General features: G+C 37.0%; 1 protein-coding gene across 6 annotated transcripts in view; it reads right to left on the bottom strand.

Annotated features, from left to right (window-relative positions):
• LOC124186315 (ABC transporter G family member 23) overlaps nucleotides 1-13,690 on the bottom strand; it is a 50,201-nt gene that overhangs the window by 15,921 nt on the left and 20,590 nt on the right. For 2 of the 6 annotated variants that reach the window (XM_046577928.1, XM_046577936.1), the window contains exons 2-3: nucleotides 12,412-12,563; nucleotides 1,421-1,672 (exon numbers count right to left, since the gene is read on the bottom strand). In XM_046577928.1, coding sequence (XP_046433884.1) covers nucleotides 1,421-1,672; nucleotides 12,412-12,422 — 263 coding nt within the window. In that variant the 5' untranslated portion in view covers nucleotides 12,423-12,563. Of the gene's footprint in view, nucleotides 1-1,420; nucleotides 1,673-1,960; nucleotides 2,020-12,411; nucleotides 12,564-13,690 lie in introns of those variants that run through there. The other 4 variants (XM_046577907.1, XM_046577954.1, XM_046577944.1 and 1 more) reach the window with 3 other exon arrangements.

Genomic DNA, 13,690 nt, shown 5'->3' with positions numbered 1-13,690 from the left:
AACACGTCAATTTTGTTACGCTTGTGGGCATTTATTGTGTTAATTGTTACTGGTAGAAAAAACGCGACATCCCCACGAGCCAAATGATAGGTGAGTTTATTAATCTCACTGAGTGAAGTTTATACGTAAGGGTCAGAATCTCTGGGTCTATCTGTATTGGACTGCACCATTTAAAAGTCATTTGCCGCGCATACGAGATTATGACGTGAATCCAAAGTGACGCTATGATCTTGGATCGCTGCTTACAGGGTATAGTCAGGAATAAAAGAGTTTTAAAATTTTAAATTAATGACAAATTTGCCAGTGTTTTTTCCCCAGACATCCTCGATCTATTCTAAGCACCGATTCACTGTTCATACGCGGAGTTGTTCGACTCTGCGTCCGCGTATATCTGGAATATGTACATACTCGGGCAAATTTGTTGTCCAAACATCAAAGCAGTTGACTTGGGATGGTATACTTGCTCATAAATTATACATGGCAGTAATAATTTATAAAATAATATCCCAAGGCTTATTAACCAAGACATGTCTACTATAGAATATGTCTACAGGCTTTTTTTAACACCGGGTTTGCCGGGAATGTGCTAATTTTGCCTGAACTAGACGCTCAGAGTTCGAGGTGAACAACGGTTCAAAATTTCAGTGTCAAAGTGCGGACAAAAAATATACAGGTACTCATAGAATAGAAGAAAAATTCTTTTTTTTTTCTTGGGACAAGGTTGTCGGCACGAAGCAACGCATATTTCATCTTAAAAAAAAAAAGTCCTCATCAATGATATCTCGCTCTAAACTAGTCAGGAATATCACGGGAACCGGAATATTACGTAAATAAGAATGTGGAAAAACTTTACAAATCCAAGTCTCTGTCATTTATCACATAAATACGCATACGTACGTAAATCGCAAAGTTCTATGGAATTTTCCTTATCCACTGCGAATGGATATTCTTTGTATCCTTGCGTTTATACAGCTGGTGATTTGTTCGCTTAAATGTAATTACGTGTCACTTACTTTTTAAACTACCTGTAATGGTATTTACTTCTTCACCCGTTTATTTCAATTTATTTATTCAAACATCAACTGCAAGTAGTTGACTAGCTTTGAACGGGATATTGATTAACTCAACTTCTTTCGCATCGTAGACTACGCGACGTCCAGCATGGAAGACGTTATGAAGAGTTTCAGAAATTTGTTACAATCAAATTTACACATCATTGTAAAAAATATTCCGAGGAGGACTTACATGGAACACGATTTGCCGTCGATTCAACACCATCTCATGCTGAATTTCCGGATTGATCCAAAAAATTGTATCACGTAAGTCCACGCCGGCCAATTTTGAACGCAACATTTTTTACAGTCCACCGCGATTAACCAACGAAATTGAGGAAATGATGAAAACTGAAACGACTACTCACATCGAACCTTTGGCCACTGTCATGTTGAGGTTCTGCAACACTTGATTCGGGTTTTTGCTGCTTCCGTAGTTCTTGAAGGCATGTCGCACGCTCACGGCTTGCTGCCTGTTCCAAGCGACGTTATTTATCCCCGGAGTAGCCATAACGGGGTTCGGAGTCATCGTTCCGTCCATATTTCCTTCCGCGCTGTTCATCGAGTTCACCGAATTAGAATTCACCATCATACCACCGCCTCCTGTCGCCGTATTGTCACTGTAACAAGGTAATGAGAAAATCGAATGAAATCGTGTTTATAATTCTCCTCAATCAGTCGCTGAAGGAGCGATTCTTTCGGAACTCCGTTAGTCGCACATCGTCGATGTTAAAAAAAAAAATGGCACGACCGCGACTGATCCTCGGAAGCTAAATAATCGATACGGCAGTTCGATCGTTACGCAACGATCGTGCAAGTGCAGTTCAAGTCGTAACCAGTATTTCGTACCCTCAACGTTGGTTCCAGGTCTCTGCAATTAATTAGAAAGCCTACTAATAACGCCGTACTTGTTTCGGTATATAACTTGGCCGCGTTGAAACTGACTGGCCATTTCGAATTTTGCACATTCCTTATATAGCCTGCCGACTGCACCGTCTATAATCGAATAAAATCCGGTGATGTGCAAAGATATTTAGGTAAGAACGGGGTGAGAGCGTGTAAAGTGAATCCGACAAGAAGAAACCGTCGGGCAAGTGTATGATATAAAAAATGATCTATACGATTATCGTTAAATTTTTACGTAATTAACAAGAAGCCGTGTGGCGACGGTTCGGACTCAGTGCAGGGCGAACGATCTTCGATTAGAAGGAAAACCTGAGCCCACGAACTACGGTAGTTGCAGAAACCAGTTTATTTATGCACACATGTACCCGCAGACAGTGCAACTTCTGGCCGTGCCGCTTTTACGCTCGCAGCAGCGTATTATTTTTATACAACGCGTACATGGTGTGGTTATAGTTATACCCAAGCCTTACGTAACGACGATGGCTTTCTTTTTGCTGACGTTCGGTTTCATTGGGCAACCAGTTCACGTGTATGACGATGTAAAACAAATACGTACATACGCGAATACGTATTTACGCGAGATGGACGCGATGTGTGTAACGTGAATCACGATGATACGCGAAGTGCTCGCGGTGCTGGTACTTGTATACTTACCATAAATTTGCGTCGTCTATGTAACGCACGCGTGTTAAAGTACCCGCCTAAGTACACTTGTATAGAAACTCGGTTGATTGCCTACTTTAGCTGCATTCCTTTACCGTAATGTTGGACGAAAAACCGAAGTGTGAGAGAGAGAGAGAGAGAGAGGATTACAAGAAAAAAAGTTGTTTATTGCCTAAGAAAAGACACTGATGTATTATTCTGCAAAATTAACCAGTTTAAATACACCTCCGAGGAAAACTAACAAAGCGTACAATTCTGAACAAATGCGTGTACAAGGCGTGAGAATTTTCACAGCTACGGTAGGCGGAGGTTTTTATTTCTCTCTTGGAAGAACGACTAGGCTGTCATCTTAACACCGATTCTTCGTTTGCTCGCTTGTATTTATCACGTATGAATTCCGCAAACTATGAGTAAAAACCATTTACACTACAGCCGATTGTGTAAAAATAAAAAAACCAATTGCAAGGTTCACCGGTTCAAGATCATATTCAAGCACACGTGTGCTATTATACCAATAAATTAGAATCTGTAGATGGTGCGAAGCACACTAAAGGTGTAATGGTATGCGACCATGCAATGTCAACTCTTCTAATCAAAAATTATTGCATAATTGATCGTTGAATAAAGACAGCAGTGATCATATATGTACTTCATCTGCGTTACGTTACGTACGTTGAATAAGCCTGGTTGTTTTTTTATTTTCGGTTTAAAAATTAAAGTTCTTAGTTTACTCGAAACAGGTCCTGACGTAAAAACACTTATTGATCGTTTCGTTCCTCATAAGGTCGTCCGAGCCACCATTAGCTTTTAGGTTTGGAATATATGGTTGCCGGAATTGTTGTCTTGGCAACACTCGGCGATACATATGCATGTATGGTACAAATTGTCCCACATTATACGCATTTTTAACGGACATATATCTTCAAGTTTGCTCGTTATTTTTCGGGGTCTTATCGTTTGGATGTTTGTTATACTCGGATGGATTGATGTAGCTGTGAAAAACAGGCCGAAGCTATTACAGTTATAAAATCGAAAAGGAAAATCAAAATATGAAATTCATAAAACATGGGAGACGGTAACAGAAAAAATGGAAGTATAGGTTAATGCAATACTTTTCTAGAGGTACTTGTGAAACTTCAACGAGGACATGCGTGCAATCTGTCACCTGGACGATTCGCTTTTGCGAGGAGATAAAGATTCGCACTCTATGAGAATTATGGCCGATTTAATGATAAGCCTAATACACAGGCGGTCTGGATTACTCGCATTAACGCGAATGCATTTATCACGCCTACAGTGCCGTGACTGTTGCAACGGAATGGCAAGTTGCCACCTATTATAGGTATACAAATCGAAAAGAACGTGACACGAGCACGCAAGAATTCGCGGCTGCCAACACGCGATTTACTAAAATTTTAATCACCTGCAATAATACGTTATGCGATTCGATGTTATCTTCTTCATGTCTGCATGCTCTCTCTTTATTTCATTTTAATTTATGATAACTTTCGCTTTACGGTGTGTATTATAATTTACACGGATCGGACCGAGAAGAGAATACAGTAATTATAAGATTTTCTACAATCTTTGCCAAGTGACAAGCGGATAAAACGTGGAAACATTACTTTTTTTTTTTTTTTTTTTCTTTAATAAGAATTATAACATTCCATTCGGGGATGAAAAAATTTGGAAATCGTGAAAAATATGTCTTACGTGCTTTTAATTATTTTAATGACATTTAGTTTTATGGGATGGTCGTTAAATTTTTTAGTCGGGATTGAAAATACCCATGTTTAATGGATACTGTACTTTTAGTCTGGCAGTTCGATTAATCGACAATTACATGATTTCAAATATATAATGTACGTTTAATATCGTATCATTCAATTTCGATGGAGGTTACTTTCCGCTTATAGGTTTCATCAGCAGAGAATTCTCACTCTGACCATAACGATGCTGCAGAGCGGAAGTGACTAGACAGATATTGAATTGCTACAGCCACAAGATCCACCGTATTTCATAACTGATTCCTCGACTTAGGTAATTTCATAATAGATGGAAAATGAATGGAAACGAAATCGCCAACCATTCGTTGGAATTTTTGACGACTGTTCATTAGATTCGAAAAAGTGATTCGATATTATCGTAACTGTTTTGGTCAATGACTCGAATTCCCGAAATTAACGAACCGCGGTTGGACTAGAATGACCAATAAAAAACTGAGCACTTTTGATCGTTGGAGAGGTTGTGAAATATTTTTTATTAAACTCTACGAATTGGTCGGGGGTGGTGAAAATATAGAAGGATCAAAAAATTGAAGGGCTACAATATCGAATTTTGAAAAAAGGGAAAACGCGATGTATAGAATTTAAAAATTGTAACAGTCAAAGTATGCAGAAGTAAAAGATTAGGAAGGTCAGAATACAGAATGCCAAAATGTAGAATAGTCAGAATTAATTTTGATAATATAGAATTGTAAGCTTTTCTATATTTTATCTTTGTGTATTTCGAATTGATATGTTTTTGAATTTTCCATAATTGAACTTACCTCGCTTTCAAATTCTCCGAATAAAATTTTCGCGTCAATGAAGTTGTGATATTGTGGTCATTCCATCAATCACTAATTCTAGTTTTTTACCCATGCTCCCTAGAAATATAAGCTATCCTATAAGCGAATTCGATAGTCCCCGTTATACGGATTATAACCGCTGACTTTCACTCGCGGATATTCATCCTTTTATCTCGTCGCACGATTTCTGGTGTCTTTCGTTACAAAATATTCATTACTATAATGCTTGAAAACGTTAAGAAGCGATTTAGCAGCTTGCACAAGAATTCTATACGACACAGTTTATAATTCGCCTTGAAATGTTGCTGACGCTTTAAATTCCGACCGATTTAATTTGTTTCGCAAATACAGGAACTGCATTATTCAGGAGTAAGTAGTTCGGTAAAAGCAAAAATATCGTTTGTCACAATTTTGGACGACCCATTTTAAAACGCATTGTTGCAACTATAAATATACAGCTCATCGCATTGAAGAAATGAATAAACTAAGTATTTCAAGCTCAGATTTAGGGGAAAATGTTCGTAAAAATAGAAACAATTCTAATTGCTCGGTTACAATGATCTGCACGCGTGAAAACGTGCGCGGAAATTATACCTAGATTTGCGATTCAGTCGAACGAGCAAATATTCAGTGAAAATGTACGACGATCATCGCTGAGGAAGCGTGCGAACAATTATTCACATCAATTACCAACACCTGCAGCTCTATTGTGCTGTCTACATAACAATTTGAGCGCTTTGTCGGGTAGTGAAAAATTGACTGACAATTGCCGTATGAATGCTTCAACGCGTCCGCGCGTAAGTGAGCAAAATAATTGGCGCGCAAAATCGCGAGAATTGTGAGTCGGTGGCTAATCACTGACAGGAGGTAACAAATTTTTCGTCGTTAATGAGGGTGGCAGAGAATAGCGATGGCTACTAAGCCAAGAATGATCGATGCATCAATTAATCGAGTCGAAAAAAATAATCGAACACGCCTCGATTGAATCGGTAAAAATGAATCGTTTAGTCGATTGTATCGTATTTTTTTGAAACGGTGCGTACGGAACAAAAATTTCTTGAATTACAGCACGTAGTCTTAATAGCGGAAAAGTTTTTTTCATAATTTATAGTTTCATTGAAAATATTTTTCAATTTCAGGTGAAAATATTCAGCCATCCTTCACTTACCACATCGGATAGGTAATTAGTAAGTAAGACAATAATAATGAATGACACGAATAGATATGTTGATATTTAGTCGCAAATCGATTATTTTTGGTCATTCTTAATCGAAATTCCGTTGAGAATTATCGATTTTGTTAGAAAATAAAACGAGGTGTGCGAATAATTTCACATCCTTGCGGAATTCGCGAACGCTGCGCGGTTTTGCGCCTCTTGCAATATAATAATAAACAATGGCGAAGGTGTCTACTGCAGGAATTCGTTGAAAAATTTGCACTGACCATGGCCCAGTAACAAAGGCGATGTGCCAAAGGCTGCAGGCCTTTCCAAATGGTATTCCAGCCGCAGAAACGGACGTTACGCAACGTTACGAGACATCTTTCAGTTCGAATTTCGAATGCTAAGCATTATTACACATGGCTTGATTCAAATATATATTGACAAACGTATGTAGGTATGTTATTAGCCTCGTACCGAACTTCGTTCTACTATCCAGGTATGCGTGGTCGCAATTTTCGTCCACGAATCATTTTGCGCAATTATATAATAAGTATACGTCGATTGTTGCACGCATTTGCATTCCGTTATACACGCATGTGTAACACCACAGTATTATTTGTGTAATATCATTTATACGCGTCTACGAAACAGTTGACTTCAATAAACGGTGAAGATGAAGAGATTGGTTGGCTAAAAATTAATACCTTTTATCAATTTCATTACGAGATAATCGCGCATCGAGTATTCAATGAATCATTGTATTCGTAAGCTATGAAAATCTCTTTGAAAGTGCAAAAAATGGAAATACTGCAGTTATCAAGAAAAGCTTAGATATCGATATTTTATTTAAAAACGCTTAAAAATTGTTAAATATCTGTCGTATAGATTCGTTTGTTTTAATTCTACAATGACTCACTATATCAAGAAGACTATTTTCTACAAAGTCAATTCAATGTCATCGTTTGTTGATCAGGGTCAATCAATATTACGTACTACGTTGTAAGGATAAATATTTAACGATATCAGGACGAAAAAAAGTGTTTCACAAGTGAATTTAAAAGAAAAAACGTCCCCTCGACGAGAGGAGCCATCGTAAATTCAATAAATTTAAGATGGCGGATCCAATATGGCGGATAAAAATTTCAAATTCGATCGAATTTGGAGAAAAAATTCTGTCTAGAGATTTTCGGGGTCGAATCTAAAATCAGATTTTGAAAATTCATCACCTGTTTAAAAATTTTCTGGCCGGATTAGATCAAATTTGAAATTTTCATCGGTCATACCGGATCCGGCATCTTGAATTTTAGAAACCTGATTTCAGATTCGTAATCAGCGACCCCAAAAACCACTAAATACTATCTCGTTACATAATTCGGCGCAGCGCAATAACGTGTGATTCACAGAGTTAAAGAGGCGGTAGAAAAAATTCATCATACTTTTAGACCAATTTTAACAGACAAGTACAGCATTCAGCGACGAGTCGGCAATATTGAGGAAGGAAAAAGTCCTGCTGTAGCTACACTCGTAAATTAAGGCTCGATCGAATCGCACTGTGACGACGACGGTTAAAACTCTGGCTCTTGTATGTTATACGGTAAATACATGAATTATCGTTCAGTATCCGAAGCGGATGATTTCTCAACAGAAAATCCAGGTGTACGGCAAGGTGTACGTGAATATGAGTAGAAAGTTCGTAGAGCACATGCTTGATGGAACTGATATGAAAGTAAAATCACGGTAAGCAGTGGTGGTCTGTTGCACATTTTTATTTGATAGTCGATATTCGATAGAGATATCCGCTCACCCGTGAAAAACGCGCCGTGATAATAATTCGAGTGAAATTTGACGAGTCGTTTCGTCTTTGAAATTCTTGTAAATGCTGGAACGGAATTGTTGTTCAGGAAATATAATTCAGAACTTCACGCGTTGCGTATGGACACTTAAACGCTGAATCTTTCACACGAGAAAGCAGATTCTGCAAATGCATTAAGGTGCGCTATAATTCTTACTATTCATGCTGAATATGCGAGAAATCTACGCTCGCAATGATGATGAGAAGAACGAAAAATTCAGTCGGTTATACACGATATCACAGTGACGAAACGGATGAAGGATATTTTCTAGATATATTACAACATGTATTTTTATAGTTCACAAAATCAAATTACAGCGCAGCAAATTTTATTCTCATTCCAGTTCACAAACAAAAATGGGTACATACGGAAATGTTGCACAGTAAAAAAATGACAAAAAATCATCAATCTAAATCGAACAAACCAATTTCGATTGTTGAAATGATTGTGAGAAACTTGGAGCTTCGATGTATAAGCACTGGAAACATAGGTATGCACCAACCAATTAACTTATAGTTAGTGAAAGTTCAGAGAACTTGTGACCTTGGAACAATATGTGAAATCATTTTGTACTGAGAATTGATTCGTACAGTCACGACCGTATCAGTGCAGTGAATATCGTTCGAACAGTATTTCGATATTGCTATACCGACGTGTGTAATATTAATTAAGCTCAAGATTTGTACTGTGTAATGATTTTTTATGAAAATATGGTGCATTACGCAATTACGTATTGCGCTCTTGGTTTACTTTACGATGGGTAAAGTATTGCGGGTCGGGGTTGAAGGTCCGAGTTCGAAGAGTTCCGAAAGCGCCCAATTTCGAATTATTTGGTGGCGAAACTTGAAGTAAAGAAATCAAACTATTGCGAAACATCAAAGTTTCGATCGGTCGGAAGACCGGCGGCTCAAAGTTTCTAAATGCAAGATAACGAATATTCAAGTAACGAAATTTTCTCGTCTTCGTACTTTCCGAACTTTGACTTGTCGGGTTTCGGACCATTCGAAACTTTAATGTTTCGTCAAAATTCGATTTCTTTGATTCAATTTTCGCGAGCAAAAAATTCATAATTTGGTGCTGTCGGAACTTTTTGAATTCGGAATTTCAACCCTGCCTTAGTCTAGCAATAAATACACAAAATAGACGATTTTTCGGTGAATGAAGAAATGTTATTCCAGAATATACGAATGTCCTTGTATATTACACGTATCTGGTTAACGACTGGTTTGGTTGAAAACTAACTAGACGCGTAAAGTGATCATTGAACAGATTCATTTTTCCACGATTAATCTACACCACTTGATACCAGCATCAGCAGGTTGAGTCTAAGAATTGAAATTGAATTTCAAGCTGCGTAAGGTTTTTAACAAGGCAGGTTAAAATTTGACCCGTAAAAACTAGTATTCTTCGGAAAAAAATGTTCGTGGAACCTGTTTTGAATATGGATTTGAATATCTATTTGTCTTTACTAAACATGCTCGTGGCGAATTTTGCAATATCTCAGATTGCCCGGCACTTTTCTACACGTACAGTCGTGGCAAAAAATCAGAAAAATCACATAAAAAAACCGTTACAACATATATTACCCGGAATTCGTGTCTGTAATCGGCAGTCGCCGCATCCGTTCTTCGTTCCATTAAAAATTCCCAATTAACAGGTTGAAATAATATAGTCACGGGTGTTCCAGAGGTATTAAAAGTTACGCGAATCAGCGATTGCGACAAAAACATGACACACGTTAAGCAGGCGTGATTAAACACGTCATCAGTCGGTCCACCATGACGTGGTCAATGGAAAAGTTTATAGTACAATTCAGGCATCGAATGAAATCAATGCTGGAATAAAACCTTTCGGTTGATTGCGAGTTCACATTCACTCGCGTTACATTCGAGCAAAGAAAGAAAGGAAAAAACGGAATATTACAAGAACAAGATCGTTGGACTCTGATCGATAATTAATGTGACAAAAAAACTCGTACATAAAATTGTAGACTTTGACCGACAAGCGATTACAAAGTTCTTTATCCTCTCCTCAAAATTTTTTCCTCTTCGTAGAATACGATTTTCCTTTTACGCAGTGACAGGTATATTTTGACATTTGCAATATGGCGAAAAATGCATCTGCTACACCTTGGAACTAATTGGAGAGAAAAGTTAAAAAAAAAGCTGTAGGTGCTACTTTCTTCCAAAATAGTTTTCTTTTTTTCTGAAAACGTCGGCCTTGGGGTTTGGCACATGCATTCTTTCCAAAGAAAATTGAATTTGTTTTATTGCAAATGGTTCCTACAGCCTTTTTTAATTATCCTCTGCGATTACGCGCATCGGGATAATTTTTAATAATATTTGCAACAGCAACTGTCCTCCGATTGTTTTTATCAAGTAAGTATCGTGTAAAAATCCTTGTACGACGAGTGTGAATCATCTTGTTGTTTTCGTAAGGTCTGAAATTCCCGACGTAACGCTTACGGGTAAACAATTTCAACTTAAATTGTTAGGTGAAATTTTTCCCCACACGTTTCATATACAAGACAATGGAAATTAAGAAATTCCGTACTCTATGGGATAATGTTGTCACCTGATTTGACTAAAAAAATTCCATCAACGATACAACGTTTCGTGACGGATAGTTTTGAAAGTAGATTTCAGTTGCCATCAAAGGTAAAGCTGTGCTTACGCGATGAGATTCGTTGTTTATTCTTTTTTTTTTTCTTTTTTTTTCACTAATTCGCGACGGCGTCGTTTTAGCAAAAAAGATCGTTTGAGGAAGAGATGAAAATTCCGTTATACTCGTTTGCCCAGGTCCGTAATACGCACAGTGACGTATACATTATACATACGTATATAATATTCCGCGCGTAACTTGTGTAAATAACGCTTGAAAAAGCAGAATGTGAAGGTAAAAAGGTGCGCAGGCCTTTCTAAACTCAATTCTGGCTTCGGAGCTGGACTTTGAGCCATGTGCTTTGAGCCATGGACGCCTGCCGGTTGCGCAACTATGAAAAATTTACAATATTCATGCATTTGTGCGCTACGGCGATCGTAACGTCGTCAGCGGGTTACGCTCCACGGAAAATCGCCTATTATTTACCGGATATAATGTAATGATAAAGAAGAGAGAAGTGCGAAATAACAAAGAATCTGAAAGTAAAAACGAGCCAAGCAATCTCCCTTCGTTGTACGGTCGGGGTGAAAAGTGCGAAACTTTGACACGATAAATTTTATAATTTTTATATTTTTTTCGATATTTCTACCTTTACACTTTTCATCCTCTTTCCTAAATATTTGTCGTCTTTATTTCCGAATCGAAACCTGAACCAGCCTGAAAACTAGCCGGATGAGTATACTATAAAGGTTGTTTGTCCTTCGAGATTTAAAAAGGTGGTTTCGACGCTAGTTGACCATCGAAAAGTTGCGTGGTCGCAACTCTACACCTTATAATATGTGATATCGTACGCCGTACGTGGATTGCCTCGAAAATAACGTACAAACGTGAAGGATAAAAATTAATACGCTTATACTCGTATAACATGAAATTCTTGGTTAACAGGTTTTTTTTTTTCGCTTACTTGACAAATTTTATTTTTATCTACCTTTTCTGTTTCTCTCTCTCTCTCTCTCTATCCCTATCTTTTCATTTGTTTATTTACCTTTTAAATAATTCTTTCGGTTTCTAGCTTCTCTCTATTTATTGTTAATTTTCGCTTCATTCACTCTTGTCTATTTTCATCACATCCTTGTTATTCTTTCTCAAATTGAGTTTTAATTTTGTTGCTGATTTTATTGTATTTTATACCTCTTCACATTTTACGTTATGTAATTTTTCGTAAATTGTTGCGTAATTCAAGGTGAGAGCACGTATATTCTATTTCCGTTACGTTTTGCACTATCCGTATACCAAAGATTAAATAAATACAGGTACATATTGTATATATAAGTAAGCATTTAGTGTGTAAGAGTGAAAAAGTTTTCCGTCCTACAATTCGTATAAGACGTTTCGATTATAATCACTGTCCAGACAGAGTTCGTATAATGTGTCAGCTACAAAAATTATACCTATACATAAGACGAAAGAAACTTTTCCAACGAGTTGTGTACGAATACGATCATCCTACCATTTCCAGCTTGAGTTTGAAAATCGAAAGTTCTGTTCAACTTATATACTTGTCTAATAAATGATTATAATTAAAAAAATTTTTTCATTACTCACGTTATTAGCATGATTGAGTTGTGATCACAGGCTCTTCCGGTTAATTTGCCGTCAAGTAAAACGGCAAGAGCCTTGTTTTTAGTCCGTTAGCTCTCGGTGAAAAATAGGCCTTAAAATTTTTATGGTATATTTAATATTTGCTGATGGAGAATCTGGAAAATAGAGTTAATACGCCCGTATGAAATCACTGTTCGACGAATGGTTTTATACAGGATATATAGATATATATATATATCTAATATATAATGTTTGAAACACGTTTCGCGTTATTATTTAGCCGTCGTTATTATGACGCGGGTATTTTTTACTTTCGGGACAAAATAATATCCGCACAATGTTTTTTTTTTTTTATATATATTATACTTAGTTTTTTGGACTATTTATTAATCTTTTTTTTAATCGAACAATTTAATTTATTCTCGAATTTTTATATTAATTTTTGCTAGGTTATTTATTCGATATACCGTCGAGTAATCATTGAAAAATAAGTTTACATGGAAATTAATCAATGTTTAAACAAATTACGCGCACACTGTAAAAACATGTTTCCGGGATTATACGTTATACGTATACACTTAACGTAATACGTGAGAAATGGCGAGTCGAGTTGCCAATTCGTTCAAACCGTTATTACCGAAGTCTGCTTACTATAACCGTTTAGTTGGTGGCAGTTGGAATCAGTTACGATTTCGAAACGTCGATCGCACGCAGAGTTCTACGTTTCTAACGTACGTTAATTTTCATCGAAGACAAGACGCATCGGAATATAATGAATAAAATTGATGTAAGTCGGTAATTAGTGAAGCAATTTTCTCGGGAAAATGGAAAGAAATACAATAACTATCCATTCGAATGCCATTCTATACCGAGTTCCTTGAAAAACAATTCGTTAAATTTAAATTAGACGAAATTCTTTTCCCGCACTCGTGGTTATAATACGATAAGGATGAAAAAGTGAAGAAAACCGAACAAGTGCGAGTAGAACTCGCGCCCTAAGGGTTACGTACAATATGAATTATTATTTTTCATGGGATGTGACGACAAATGAACGAATTTTCCAACTTTTTCCTTTACTTGTGACGCGAGACTTTCCCTCTTTCCATATTTCATAATTCTAGGTCGCCGGAAAGTACCTACTTAGGTTTTTTGATGCACGAGTTTGAGAGTATCAAAATATGTGACATAAATGGCTGTATCTTTTGATCGCGTTGGCGCCGAAGCTTGAATTTTTTACACCTTCAAGGGACCGTGGAACTTGGTATTTGATATTAATTTTAAC

Source organism: Neodiprion fabricii, chromosome 1 (genome assembly GCF_021155785.1).
Source record: "Neodiprion fabricii isolate iyNeoFabr1 chromosome 1, iyNeoFabr1.1, whole genome shotgun sequence".
NCBI lineage: Eukaryota > Metazoa > Arthropoda > Insecta > Hymenoptera > Diprionidae > Neodiprion > Neodiprion fabricii.
The sequence above is the reverse complement of the archived record's forward strand: the minus strand, read 5'-3'. Positions and strand labels throughout refer to the sequence as shown.